We start from the raw sequence: 15,586 nt of genomic DNA, 5'->3' as shown, positions 1-15,586 counted from the left end.
ACTTTATTTCTGCGACATCATTAAAGCTCATGTTTGAAATTAGGATTAGCTTTTTATATTTTCCATTTGTATGTCCATGTTGTTTTTAATCCACATAATAAGTCTTTAAAATTGAAACACTTGCCGGCAGTGTTTTGAGCTCTGTCTTAATGTTTAAATTACTTCTACTAAAATTAAAAAAGTTATGAAATCTCAGTTTTGAAAACAATTAGTCATTTCGGCTTTATGGAGTTTTGAGCGAGCCACTCCACACACTTTTTATTATTTTAACTTCAAATAATCCAATAAGACCAGTTGAAGTGGACAGAAAGGCAAATCTTCTTCAGATATGAAAGGTCTAAATTAAAAAGTGTTGCTCATATTTTTTGAGTATAAAGTGCTGCCAACTTATGATAGCATTGGAAGTGAAATAAAGATATAAAGTTGCTCAAAATTATATTACAGTGGACAATTTCCTTCACATTCACTTAATAGTTCCTATTTTATAAATGTATAATGTCTCTGGTTTTACTTAGGCATAGCCGTACTTGAAGGTCCCATGTATGCAGTAGGAGGCCACGATGGGTGGAGCTATCTCAACACAGTGGAGCGTTGGGATCCACAGGCCAGGCAGTGGAACTATGTTGCCAGCATGTCGACTCCACGAAGCACCATGGGAGTAACAGCGCTCAACGGAAAGTATGTTGTGCTTCACTATTTTCACCTCCCCCTTTCCAACAATTTTGTTTTTTTAGTTTCTTTTCTTTTACTTAGAATTTTACAGGATATTTTATAACAATGTCCTGCAATCAAAGTTTACTATGATTTATCATCATAGCAATACCTCTGTGGCCCTTTTCATACAGTATGCACTAAAATAACATTCCTGTGCAGATACTGTATACCTATTTAATTGTGCACTCTATGCAATTGAATTTTGCTTGCCAAATATCCCAGCATGCTTTGTTTTGGGGAAAAGAAGACAAATGACCCAAAAACCAAAGGGTTTAATAGCTGAACTTGCATTAGTCCAAAAACAAAAGATATTAGGACTCAATGAGTTTCTTTGTGGTTGAAGTGAGGTATCCCACCAGCTTATGCTGTTCTAATAAAGGGTAATGCATACTTTCAAATAGACTGTAGAAGCAATGGAAAAAAATCTATCTTTAAAATAAAAATGACGCTGCATTGAAAATACTTTCAATACACACATCCGCTAAAAAACCCAAGATATATACGCTCATCCTTAATCACTATTCAGTGTCAAAGTTATTTTAGCAGTTTTGTCAAAAATAGATAGCAGGAAACAGCTTCAGTAACATCTATGCTCTTGTGATAGGGCTGTGAATAATGGCAAACACTGATGTAATCTTTCTAAAGAAGAACACTCTGAGGGAATCAGCCTTGGACTAAGAAAAAGAAAAAACTATGTTTTACATTTCTATCAATCTGTTATGTGTCTCACTTATCAAAGCTTCTTCGAACACATTTTGGAGAACCATATGTCAGTGTTGTAATGCTTTTCCTCAGGCTGTTTGCTGTTGGTGGGCGAGATGGCAGCTCGTGCTTGAGGTCGATGGAGTGTTTTGATCCACACACCAACAAATGGAGCATGTGTGCACCAATGTCCAAGAGGAGAGGAGGTGTGGGAGTAGCCATGTACAACAACTTCCTGTATGCTGTGGGTGGACATGACGCCCCCGCTTCCAACCACTGTTCCAGACTCTCTGACTGTGTTGAGAGGTCAGTGAATGCTTTAGAAACACAATGCTGTTGTTTGATATTTAGTCCTACCTCATCAAAATAGAGGGAAGCTGCCATTGATCCCCACCCTGTTCCTGCATTTTGTTTAAGACATAGTTGCAAATGTATGCATTTGTGGACATCAGATTTCACATATGGTTCATTCTGTGGAGTTTGGCTCCCTCTAGAGGCCGAAATGCTCAATCAAAATACCTGTTTGAATATCGGAGCATATTTAACATTGATACATGATACATATAATCCTTTGATTTTTTTTTTGTATCTGCTGAAGATATTTCAAACGAATCTCCTGAGTTTATTAAAAATTATATATATATATATTTTTTAGTCAAGTCATATAATTGGTTAGAAATTCATTGTGACATTTTTATGAAAAAGTGAAATACCTGTTTTCCTCCTAATGCCAACAATATTCCACAACTGACCTCCAAGAAAAGACGAAAATCTAAATTTTAACACTTCTTTTTAATGTTAATTAATAGTTATAATAAACTTGAAAATTGTGGTAAAAGAGTCTATAGTTGTCCATAGTATGTTTATCACCATTCTTGATAAAAAGGGATTCCCTTTTGCTGTCATCTGGAAAGATTCCATATGAATCGAAATATCAAATATATCCGCCAGAGGCTAAGCAGTCAGATCAATAACTGTTTTGATGATTTCCATGTCTATACGATTTATATCAGTTGATCTTATTGATTTTTACCAATCTGAATATGATCTTCCTGTCACCCCTTCAGACGTCTATCTATTTATCTGTTTTTCCAGAGATTTAAGCTGAAAGGGCAGATAACTCAGATAATCTCAACTGACTGCATTTTCCAATTACAGATATGATCCAAAGACGGACACATGGACCACTGTGTCCTCTCTCAGCGTCCCCCGAGATGCAGTAGGAGTGTGCTTGCTGGGTGACCGGCTCTATGCAGTTGGCGGGTATGACGGCCAGTCATATCTCAAAACTGTTGAGTCCTACGATGCACAAAACAACGAGTGGACAGAGGTAATGGCAGCCATTCATCATAAATCATTGTAGTTTATGGAGAGCGTCGTAATGATTATTATTCTACAGTTTAGCTTTAGTTTTTATTCAGGACTCTTTTCTGTATGTGCTGCTCTTTATGGTTTACGTCATATTGACTTTGGATAATTTGGTCTATAATTTTTTAATATTTTACACTGTATCTCCTCTTACCTTCAAAACACAATTACTGTTATTTGCTCATAAACAGGTTTTATGTACTTTATTTTCTATCTTTATACTGTATCTTTGTCTTTAATTTTCTTATTACTTCCTGGTTTTGCCTTCACAGACTTTTTTTGTATTTCTCACTATGTTTGAAAATTGTCATAAGATTCAGCATGGAAGGGGCAGTGCAGTAATCTCTTAATTTGATTATATATACTTGTACTAAATGTGCTAAATGTAATCTCGGTTTTTTAAAGTGACCCATACTGATTATAGATATGAACATGGTTAAAGATCAGTTGAGGGAGCTTAATATTAGGCTGATCAAAAGGAAGGCTTCTGGCAGCTTACCTATAAATGTAAGATAAAGGTCAAAATACCAGTGAAAACATCAACAAAAGCTCAGCACTTGTAATAAAAAAGGCTTAATTGCTTTGGTTTTCTATTAGATATTGAAGAAGGGATCAAGAATGTTCAGTATGCCATTTTTAGAATTATAACAGCTAACAACTTTAAGAATTAACCCTTTTTCACTTTATGGCATTAAACTTTTCATCAAAACCTGTGCATACAATGGTATTAAATATGAGTCACTGCATACTTTTTATAGTTGATAATTTAATTTCTACTTTAAATACCAAAGAAAAACTTTATTATGCTTAAAACTTGATTCAAATGTAACTATGCAGATATAAATACTGTAAAGTATCAAAAAAGTGGGCACACCTTCACATTTTTCTTCCAATTTAAATTATCTATGGTATTGCTTATGTAGGGTAGTTAGTTGGTCAGCATGTCAGTGCTCAGACCATATGCCACACACTGCATCAGATTGGTCTGAAGAGCTGTCCTTAGTGAAGGAAGCTCCATTAAAAAAAAAAGAAAAGAAAAGAAATCCCCAAAACTATTTGCTGAAGACATGCAGACTGAGGACCTGGTTTACTGACACCATGACCTGGTGAGATCAATATAAACCCTGCTAGCTTTGGGGAGCAACAATTCATTTACAATAAATGAAGTTAGGGGACAACCTGTGAAGCTTTATTGAATTCCACACCTAAGAGACTAGTCTAGGAAATCAGTGGGGGTTACACTAAATATTCACTCCGAGCAATTTAGAAATTTACCAAGAAAGTACCCAAAAAATTGTACTTAATTAACATTAGTACTACACTTGAAAAAATGTAAAGTCATTTTTTCTTTAAAAAAGTGCATTTTTTCTTGTATTGAGGAAGCAAGTAAGACAATTTGCCAATGGAACAAGATGATTTCAATTTAAAATAGGAAAAAACAATTACATTGTCTTGTCTCAAGTGGATATTATCTAATTACCTTATTTTAAGAGAGAAAATACTAATAAGGGTAAATACACTTTTTTTTTTTTTTTTTACAATTTATTACAAACAATTCTACAATTTTTTTTACATATTTCTAGATCCTTTTTCCAGTGTACTTCATCATAATCTATTTGTTAAGAAGGTTACTCGAGTACTGAGTGACTGATCTACTTACTAGCCATGGTCACGACAGCTGATTTAATATTTTGCAAAATGATGTAGAACTGAAGAAAAAAATGAAGGGATATGCAAATTATGAGGTTTCAAAAAATAAAATAATAAAAATAACTTATTAATATATAGTAATTACAAAAATGAGATAGAATGAACACTCTTCAAAATATTTTTTAGCAGACTCAGCAAATGGAAAATAACATTTATCCAATAAGGCTTGAGTTAAAAAAAAATAACAGTGTGTCCCTCTAAGGTTACTATGTTTTTTAAACATGCCTGTACAGTGAAAGTTAAGAGAAGTTAGAAAAATCCAGAAGTTTTACTCATATAGGAGTTGAGTTTTTATTCAAGTAAAGGTAAAAAGTAAAATGCTGCTAGACCACTCCTAAACTTTTTTTCCCAAACAGTCATTTGAGTAAATGTAACTGTTTAAATGTAGCTGAATAGATGTACCTGAATTAAATGTAACTATTTCCTACCCTCCTCTTTTATTTAGTTAGTAATTTAGATATTATGTTGAGTTGATTTAAGGTGATAGCAAATAAAATGTTATACAAGCCGTACACTGACTTCACATTACATAAAGGGGTTGCGATTTCATTGGCAACCCAAGAGAAGACATTATATTTTTTTTATACAAATATGAAGGGTGTTTTTACTGTTGTGAGTTACTGTATGTTTTGTTTAGAAGTCATTTTATAACTGATCATTATAAAAAATTCCTCATCACCTATATTACAATAGGTATGTTTTCTCTTATCTAAAAACCACTTAATTTTTAAGTATAGAAATTTCTAACTTATATCATAGGTTTTGAAATGGTTAATAGGGAAAAAAAAAATCACAAAAGCTAATGCTAAGGTGCATAATGTAACCTTTAAATGACTCAACTTGAATAGTGTGCACTGCAGTCATTAAGTAAGATTAAGCTTTGGTTAAAATCCTGATTTTTTTTCCACTGAAACACATGAATATTTCATATTTTTTACTTGGTTGTTTTTTTTCTCTCTTTTTGAATGTTATTTTTTTTCCAGCCTTGGCAGCCAAACCTTCATCTCTGCAACAAATGAAACAGGAGTTTTTGAAAGGAGAATGATGAAAAGCTGCGTGTTAACCTCTCTGTCTTCCTGTAGGAGGTCCCCCTTAACATCGGAAGGGCAGGCGCCTGCGTGGTGGTGGTGAAGCTGCCGTGAGGATCTCAGTTCACAACAACACAGAGAGGCCTAAATGAAAGAGCGGCAAAGTGGAGTGGACAAACAAAGCAGCAGATTGAGGACACATCCTTTGAGGGATGAATTATCACATTTTTTTTTTCTTTAACTTGGCCGTCCAGATCTTTCATTGGGAAACACAGGCAAAGGCTTTTCCATAAACCATTGTTTCCGTCATTAGTTTTGTCTGCCCAGTGGAAAGGACTAGAAGGATTGCGATGGCCAGCACATTCCCCACATTCTCAACCGATTAAGAACTTTGCCAAAAAACAAAGCGTACGGGCGCCAAGGCTTCTAAAAGCTGACTTGAATGTCCTCAAATTTTTAATGTAACATTGAACAAATGAATAAATTCTGTAAGTTTACAAATACACACAAGCATTTCTTATCCGTGCCATCTTAGACAGTATATTTTTAGGGGTTTATTATGTCCCTTTATAGCTGAGACAACTATTCTTACAGAGATTTAACTATAAATTGGTGTTTTTTTACAAGATCAGTCTGAAGTGATTGTTTCTCCTTGGTGATGAAGACTACTGTGATTGAAACTGAAGGTGGAGAGGTTAGTACAGGAATGAAATGTATGTTATTTGCACCTGTAGCAACAGAACACCAAAGCCATTTATTTCTTTAAGACATTGTTTTGCTCATTAAATAAAGGTTTACAAATTTGTGAATCAAAAAAAAATATATCATATTGATATTTCATGTTGCTGTACAGATTTTTGTTCTAAAACTGCATTTGTGTTTGTAGATTCATGCCTAAAACAATGCTGTTTTTATTCATGAACCATTTAGCTGAGCTCTAAACATTTTCAGACTTATCTTTTTTTCTACAACTGCATTTGGATGTCTTGCTAAAAGAAACAAAATTGTTAGCCTGTTCACACTAAACTGTAACTGGAACTACAATTGTGACTAATTTTGGGGCCAAGTGCTATTTTTTCCATCTTTTGGACCTAATTTTGTACAGCATGCAAGCCAATAAAATAACTTCGGTTTTCTTTGCATGAATTAGAAGTGTGGCCTCAGTACTGGAAGATTTTCCATGTTTTCTTGTTCGGCTTTTCATAAACAAATCTGAGTCCATAACTAAACAGACTTCGGCTCCAACTTTGACATCTGCATTAATCTGTTTTTGTCTTCGCTGCCACATTTTCTTCTTCAATCAAACAAGCATGTTTGGGGATATTTCTGTTTTATTCCTCTGTCAACAAAGAAGACCAAATGCTTCTACTTGCCTTTTTTGTTTACTTATTTACTTTTTAAAATGCTATTCCTCTCCAACTTCCCTCTGATTGTTTGGTAAGATTTGAATCGCTTTTACTGACAAAACAGTGGACTGTCTGTCCAAACATAAAGGTTTGAGTCATAATTCTCTGTTGTGTCTTAAACACACAAAACTCTTGACACATGTCAGTAAAACAGACCTTTTCCTCCTATATTTCTCTCTACTTCTGTTTCTCTATAGATTTATGTCAGAAAACCTATTTCTCATCAAAGAATTTATCATAAATAAAAAATGTCCACACACAGAATCAAACTTCAACCAATAAGTAATACCATCAAGATAAGTATTATGTAAAAATAAAATGATTAAGTACATTCTTTAAACCTTAAACTGTCAATGGAAAAATCTTTTTTGGCATTTTAAAATCTACACCTTTCTTCTAACTGCTGATCATTTCCAGTGGCGGATTTAGGAAATTTGAAGCCCTAGGCAAAGGCAGGCATGGGGCCCTCTAAAATTGAGAAGACAACACATAAAACAGATCCATTATACAGAAATTTTAATAGAACAGACATACATCAGTTGTTCTAGATTTTTGTCCCCCTCTTCTTGTCACTTCTCTGGTTCTTTTCCCTCTCTATGTTTTGTACTCAGCTGACTTTTCATGCTGTCTCATAAGGAATGAAATATTTTTCCAAACACTAAGCTCACATAGCCGATTGTTCCTTCCTGTGTTTCCAAAAAGGCGACTGGAAAAGTAAATAACGCAGTCCTTCTTTTTACTGTAGACAAGCCATGGTCTGCTTATCTGTTCTCCATATTTCCTTTGGATGAAATAATAGCAGCAAGAGAAGGAGGCGGAGTTACGAATGTACTTGCTTTGGAGAGCAGAGTTTGGTGTCTTTATATGTTGTCCCCAAAGCCTCCAGTAGCAGAAAAAAGTCACTAGATTTAGCACTAGGCGTTTTTTTTTTATTTCAAATTGGGGTCTGAGGGGTCTGAAAAGTCACTAAATATAGTGCTAAAAGCGCTAAGTTGGCAACACTGCTCTTCGCACTGTTTGTTATCCAATGGTTTGCTGCTGTCTGTTTGGACCTTTCTGAACATGTGTAGCAAATGGACTGATCCAATTTGGTGGACACTGTAGGGGTGTGTGGGGTGGGGTTGGGGGGTTGGTTGAGACATACTTGATATTATAAGCGTTCTGATGGCATTTTAGCAAAATGATTTTTTATCAAAAAGATAATTAATGTGCACAAATAAGGAATGGTGTATTAACCATACATGAGTTTAATAAGGCCGCAGGGAACTTGGGGCCCTAGGCAACTGCTTAATATTGCCTAATAGTAATCCCCCCTTGATCATTCCTCTTTAGTTTCTTCCTGATATTTTAACAATGTCTCCTTGTCAATGATATCCAGATGTATGATTTTGGAAGGTTTCCACCTGATCCTTATCTTCTTCCCCAAAATCCAAAATCTTTACCAGATTCATGCTGGTGCCTCTGAAACAAAGATTTTCCTTACAGTTAGAAGAAACATGTTAGAAAATTAGTTTTTTTTTTTTATTCATATCTGTCAGAGGTGTAAAAAATGAGCATATCTGTAACCTACATGTCTTTTTTGCAAAATCACCATAAACTTACATGTAATCGACAAGTAAAAAACATTTGAATAACTTAACGGAACCTCATATGAGCCCTTTAAACAAAAAAAAAAATCCACATTGACATCATGTATATGTGAAGCAATGCCTTGAACCAACATGCATCAGTATTCCAAGACTGCAGCCTTCACAAGCGCTAGGTGTCTTTCTAAAGGCATTCATTTTTCCTGAGTTTTTGAGACAAATCCACTGTATGAGATTCCAATCAAAAAAGCTATCCTACATTTACTGCACAGGCAGGTGGCTGTACCATTGCTGAACATGTTGAGATCATCAGAAGTACATCAACAAGAGTCAGCCATATTAAAGTGAACATTGTTTCCAAATACCTGCAAATTTTGTGCTACTGATGACAGAGCCTTAATCTACGGCAAAGGATCCCTGAAAATATCTTGCTTGTATAGATGATAAATAATAAAGATAACACAAAAAATGTATAATAGATCCTACAAAAAGCAGTGAAACAAAAAGTTGCAGTAACTTGTAATTTTCACATTTTTTATATGAATCAAGAAGAAAAATCAACTTTATTGTCATTACATTGTCACAAGTACAAAGCAACAAAATTCCCTCTACATTTAGGCTATCCCTTTGGGGAGCAGTGGGCTGCAACTTTGCTGCGCCCGGGGAGCAGTGTCGGGTTAAGGGATTTACTCAGAGACCTAAAGTGCAAGCTGTGGGGATTGAACCGGGTAGTGCAACCTTCTCAGAGAACAAGCACACTGCTCTTACCACTAGGCCAACGCTCCCTAGGCTAAGACCGTAGTGATTTGGAATCTTTCTTATAGAATCTGTTTAGGTATTTAGGGTGACATTTTTCTGTACAGAGAGGGTGTTTTGGGATAATTAAATTGGGGCTCTTTTTGATAAAAAAAAAAGTAATAATAAGAGCAGAATTGCAGTCTAAAGCAGAACAATATGCTTTTTGAAATGCAGACTTTTATTAATCCAAATAAGAAAGTTAATTTCTTTGTTTTTCAGTGTTATATTTTCCATTCTGTTTTATTTTTTTCACATATTATCTTTACTCGTCGTCTTATCTTTAGTTTTTCACTAAGCTAACAAATTACATAAAGTCAAACACAAACACTTCCTTTTTATCCTTTTTAAAAAAAGCACATTTTAAGAAAATGTGAAATTAACTTCTGAAAAGATAGCATCTACAAAAGTGAAAAGATGATTTTATTTTGTAAAGAAGTTCCACAAAAATTTTGAGAAATATATAGTCAGAAAGATGATAACATTAAATCAAAATCTCATAACAAGGATACCTTTTGTCTGAAGCAATTGGAGGTGATCATATCATACATGATCAAGAGAGGGCGCTGTTGCACTGCAGTGGAAGCATTTACCTCTGTGTAAGGGAGATCAAAATCTCCAATATCATTACAGCTCATAAAAAATGTCAAACAGCATTAAGAATGCCAAGGACAAATACTTGAGCTAATAACCCTGCATAATTATGAAGACGTGATGATGAAATGTTGGGAAATTGGACGTTAAGACATTCCATTCTGTTACTTTTAAAAATGAGCATGGTGTTGAGGTTTTAGGGAAGCGTGAAGGCTGAACAAGATGGATTCTGCTCAGAGCCATGATTTGTCAGGTTTTTAAAAGGGTTTTGGCATCACAACATTTGAACAATGTCTCATTATTGTATGACAAAGCTTGACAGATTGTTGTATTTTTTTTTTGGCTCGGCTGCTAGCCTCTTTGGGAATTTATTTTTCAACTAGAGGAGAAGCATTCCCTTGTATTTTATCATTTCTCTGACAGTGAACAGAGATGAAAAGCAAAGGAAGGAAGATGTAACGGCACACCATGAATTGTAAATATTTTACTGTTTTTGTCATTGGTTTTGAAAACAAAACATATGGTTCAGGTCTAAAGTATTATTGCATGAGTTGCATATTTGGAATTACTATAGATAATAAAGAATGGTGACACAAAGATAGCATATTTCAGGCTCATATTCTGCATTTTACAACACATATTGAAAAAGTAAAAAAAATAATCACACTACATTTGTTATTTCTATTATTTGGAGTTTAGTTTTTGCTATGCTGTCAAAACACAGCCTCAGCATTCAAAACAAAGCAGCCAGAACACTCCTCAGTTAAGATGCCTGAAAAGTTTTTGCCAGGATTTCTATGGTTTGTATGTCAAAACAGAACACTCCAAAAAAGAGTGAGAGTTTCAAACACAAAACAAGCATGCAAAAGCTTTTCACCACAGGAACTAAAGACAAGCGTCACAACAAACTGTCAACTGCGTAAGATTCTCTTGTCATGCCTGCTTAACTAAGCCTTTTAACATGGCATATTTGACACCTTACAAAGGGGAACGACGGCAAGCTAAAACTTCTCTCTCTGGCAAATTGATTGTACTGCAACACTTTCCGTCAAGCGGCTGACTTCAGCAACATATTTAGTATATCAAGCAGTTATTCAGCTCATTTCCCAGGTGAGCTTTGAGTAAAAAAAAAATTCACCTGAACTAGAAAGCAGGTTTGCATGAGCAAACTTTGGCCTTCTGGTGACACTGAGTGCGATGGAGTGTTTAGCTGAGCTTTTATGTGTCCAACACTGATACAAAGAATGGCAGTTGCTTTTCCTGTTTGATCAAAGGCAGCAGACAAGTAGAGAACATTTCTCCCTCCATCCCTCCCCCTGGAACCCTTTCTCTGTCTAATCATAGTTGAATACATTGTCATCTCATTATCTTTGAAGAGGGGAAAGATCCCTCCCGTATGAGTGGGCACTGTGTCTCTTGCCCTCAGCCGGACCCAAAAACTGGTGAAGCGCATTCTCGTCTCATTATGTTGAGTGAGAGATATCAGACACGTCCCATCTGCCCAACGCCCTCCACACACATGCTCTGGTACCGCCGCCATACAAGCTGGAACTGTTGATCTGTAGCTCTGTAACGCAGCAATGAGACCAAAAATCGAGGCGGGTTTGGACACTGAAGTTAACGACATTAGTGCTTGGTTAAATATCTCTGCCACAAGCAACAGTCCTTACTACAGACCTACCTTTGATTAGAGTAGTTCAAGCTCAACAAGAAAGCACAAAAAACCTTGACTATTTAACTCACTTGTTGAATTGTATAACATTGCTTAATAAGCAGAAATACATAAAACAGGGATATTCGGTCGATGACAGATCTTTTGTTTTTAAAAAGCTGCATGCATATACCGATTTTAGACAAAATGCAACTTCTCCTCATTAAATTTGATAAACATAACACATTCTTTAGCCATCCTTTTATAAAGCAGTCATTATATATTACAGACATAATTAGTGTGGAATGTTGGAAAGCAGTTACTGTTAAACAGTGACTTATTATGATTTTTTTTAAAACAAAGACAAAATGATTTGGGTCAACATCTAAACCTATCTTTAGGATCTATAGCTGTCATCAGCAAGGCTAACATTTTTCTGTGTGCGAATTGAGATCCTTATAATGATTTGGAGATTTTCAACATTTCTAAATGTGACTTTTCCAAGACAGACCAAACTGTAAAAGATAAATCATCTAACCTCTTTTTGTTTAGATTAGGTTGCTTACAGTTATATTGACAAAATGTCCCAAAGACAGTTCAAAATTGACATCCTGGAACAGGAAAAGGTTAGGTACCAATGAGCAGCAACCAAAGAAACGTACATCCCTGTTATGGCAACCTGAGCACTCACACCTCAATGCAAAATAGTAATTAATTCAAAACTTATCTAATTCAAATAACTTCTAACAATTTTATACTCCAGTTAAACATCTCAACATCGGACAATGTAAGTAGGTAACTTTAAGACTACAAGCATTCTCTATATTTTTTAGTTCAAAATTTTCAAAATCCAGTAAATATAGGGTTGATAAATGCACATACAGATTTAAACAACAGTGTGAAACCCACCAAGAAAGCTTATTTAATTTAAAACAATGTGTCCGACTGTTCTGTAATGAATATATGGAGCTTTTGGAACACAAAAGCTAAATTGGCCCCAGATTCTCTGAACTGGCTGCAACAGATGTCATGGGCTGGTTGCCAAAACATCTTACTGTGGACACACTACAGCAAAACCGCAACACTGATCTACATGATGGATGTCAGATCAAAATGAATCCAGCCATGGTTTTACCAGCTTTAAATTCATGCATGGGGAAGCCTGTCAGGGGCGAGAGATGATGTGGATGCCCGCTCTCACTGTTTGTCAAGATTTTACATCCCTACCCCCCTCACTCCTCGTTTGAAGCTAGTCATCTGCTGTGGAGCAGCTTGCTGCCAATTCACCAGAGAATCTAGATTCAACATTTGTAGACTTTTCACAGGAGTGGATGCAATTAGACTGCTTTGTGGTTATAAATCATCCAATTTCATACACCTTGCAATGTATCACTCTAAAAGGCCTTTCCTGGGAGATGTGCTTAAATTTGGCATCTACACCTGAATATTTGCATTTCATCTTTCTAATTTAGACAGCAAACTGGTGACCCAATTAAAAGATTTTTTTTCACAAACATTGTTTGACTTCAAGAGGCTGCAAAGAAGAAAAAGAAAAAAGAACAACTAAATGGTGAGTATCAAGTGATGTTTTAACATCAAATGGATTAATGAAGAAATATCAAGAGATTTTATTCCCTCATCCTGCTCAGTTCTTTAAAGAAGGGAGGCTTTGTATTCTGTGACAGACATGACAAAGCAACATTGCAACTCATTTTCTAATTCTTAACAGCACTCCTGAATTCTCAGACTCATGCTTACCTGCGAAAATGTCTTACTATGCAGAAAAAAAACTCATAATCTACATTTTAAGTGCTTTATTTCCAGATAAATGCATATAATGGTCAGAGAAGAAGTCCAGCACTTCTTGCATGGCACTATTGTATCTCTTGCTCCTCTTACCCCTATATGGTCTGTCTCTCCGGCACATTACTGCTGCCCGTTCAACGACCGCTTACAAATTGCCTCCAGAACTAAATCACTTCCTTTGTCAGACCCCACTGCCTTTCTTTCCAAGACCCATAGCTTACTGCTATTGTTAGTGAAGATGAACAGCCCACGACAATTAAAGGTGTGGACCATTACTTCTGCTGTAAGGAAGGTTAGACCCGATGCTTTACAGCCAGAGGGAGAACACGGGCATATCTCCATCTGTCATCTGCAGCCGTAATGGAAAGTCTTGGATGGGATGAAGAGCCAACAAATGTCCACCGCCTTGCACACTTAGGGTCTGCTTTATGCTTCCATCCTGGACAAGGAGAAACATAAAAGGTGTGAATATTATGGGCGGTTATGTGGAAATTTCATGGAATCAGCCAACTATCGCAGATCATTCCTGCCAGAAGCTGTTAGGTTTTATAACCGTCACTGCTCCCAACAAGCTAAGTATGTGTTTAAATCTCTACTGTTTGTGTGTAATCCTTTTTGTAGTTGTTGATGAAGGTTCTTTGGTCTTTTTATGCATAAATATGTATACCGTTTTTGCCCCATCCTGAAGATCACCCTTATCAATAAACCCGTTCTTTCATTTTTTTGGAACATTTTTTTTTGTGTTCTAAATTTGCCCTTCCTGCACAGTCACCTCTTCTAATTTAGATTTTGTTTATGTTTTTTAGTCTACTGTGCATCTGCATATGCTATTTGCATTTCATATTCCTTCTATAGTAGGACACATGAATTTCACCACTGAGGTACAATAAAAACAGAAACACATCACATTCTAGGATTGACTCTATATAACTGCCATGTTGGGCAGTATTGGTTTAAAAACTACAAATTTTTACTCCTGAGTAGATTTATTTATTCATTTTTACAAAGCATGAAGTAGTTTTTTTTTCATGCTTGGTAATAGGATGTTTCAGTTGCTAGTAGATGTTTCAGCAAAGAGCAGTTTTTGTTACATCCCAAGTCCGAAAAATATGGTGGATCAAATATAGGGAATTGAGAGGAATCAGCACCAATCACATTTAATCCAGTAAGTATATTTATATATAAATATGTCCCTCATACTCCTGGGTGGAGTGGGTGACTGTAGCTTGAATGTTCTACGCAGTATTCTAGCTGTTCTTAGGACTGAGCTCCACTTGACTGAGATCTCCGATGTTTCTCCAGGTATCTGTTGGATCCATTTTTCCAGTGTGTGGGTTTCTGCCCAGAATGCTCCAATGATTATGGTCACTACAATTGCATTTACCTCCCAGGCTCTGTTTAGATCTTCCCTGAGGCCTTGGTATTTCTCCAATTTCTCATGTTCTTTTGTCGTGATGGTTCATTTGGGAGGTCCACATTGATCACTACGGCCCTTCTCTACTGCTTATTAATGATCGCAATGTCTGTTTGGTTGGACACAACCGATCTGTCTGTTGTATCTGGAAGTACGACAGGATCTTAGCTCTGTCGTTCTCCACCACCGTGGGAGGTGGATCCCATTTTGTCCTTTGGTCTCCAGTTTGTACTCCGCTCAGATGTTTCTGTACACTATACCAGCCAGTTGGTTGTGATATGATGCCGCCTTGCATAGCCTGCACCGGGATCATGCCTGGTATGGTACAGTATATCTGGGCTTTCTCTACACTTTGGTAGGATTTGGTCATATCAGTCACTTCAGTTATTTGTTGGTGGCATATCCCATGCAGGAGTTTTTTTCTCCTGTGACGTTCCTCCGGTTCCTTCCTTTCCAGCTTCCACTGTCTGAGGCATTCACTGAGTACCTCATCCCTTGCAGCCATTTTCCTGATTTATTTTTGGAGCTTGGGTATTTCATCTTTTATGTGTATGTGATGCTCACTAGGCTTCTGCCTCCTTCTGTGTGCTTAATGTAAAGCTTGTGGATGCTGGATTTGGGATGGAACCCACCACGCATGGTGAGAAGGTTTTGTTTTAACATCAGTGGTATGAATTTCCTCCTTCAGCACACTCATCTCGGGGTGGCTGATTTCTGGGATGGCATCGCTGTCGATTACCCAGCCCATCTTCTTGTTTGAGGTCTTGTACCCCATTTGTCATGAAATTGCCCTGGAACCTCAACACTTGATG

General features: G+C 36.3%; 1 protein-coding gene across 3 annotated transcripts in view; it reads left to right on the top strand.

Annotated features, from left to right (window-relative positions):
• LOC107085693 (kelch-like protein 4) overlaps nt 1–7,120 on the top strand; it is a 39,220-nt gene extending 32,100 nt beyond the window's left edge. For 2 of the 3 annotated variants that reach the window (XM_015376176.1, XM_015376177.1), the window contains 4 exons: nt 516–678; nt 1,510–1,722; nt 2,575–2,746; nt 5,577–5,636. In XM_015376176.1, coding sequence (XP_015231662.1) covers nt 516–678; nt 1,510–1,722; nt 2,575–2,746; nt 5,577–5,636 — 608 coding nt within the window. Of the gene's footprint in view, nt 1–515; nt 679–1,509; nt 1,723–2,574; nt 2,747–5,576 lie in introns of all 3 variants that reach the window. The other variant, XM_015376175.1, reaches the window with a different exon arrangement.
• The last annotated feature ends 8,466 nt before the right edge of the window (nt 7,121–15,586 follow it).

This window comes from Cyprinodon variegatus, unplaced genomic scaffold, assembly GCF_000732505.1.
Source record: "Cyprinodon variegatus isolate N-32 unplaced genomic scaffold, C_variegatus-1.0 Scaffold130, whole genome shotgun sequence".
Classification (NCBI taxonomy): Eukaryota; Metazoa; Chordata; class Actinopteri; order Cyprinodontiformes; family Cyprinodontidae; genus Cyprinodon; species Cyprinodon variegatus.
The sequence above is the reverse complement of the archived record's forward strand: the minus strand, read 5'-3'. Positions and strand labels throughout refer to the sequence as shown.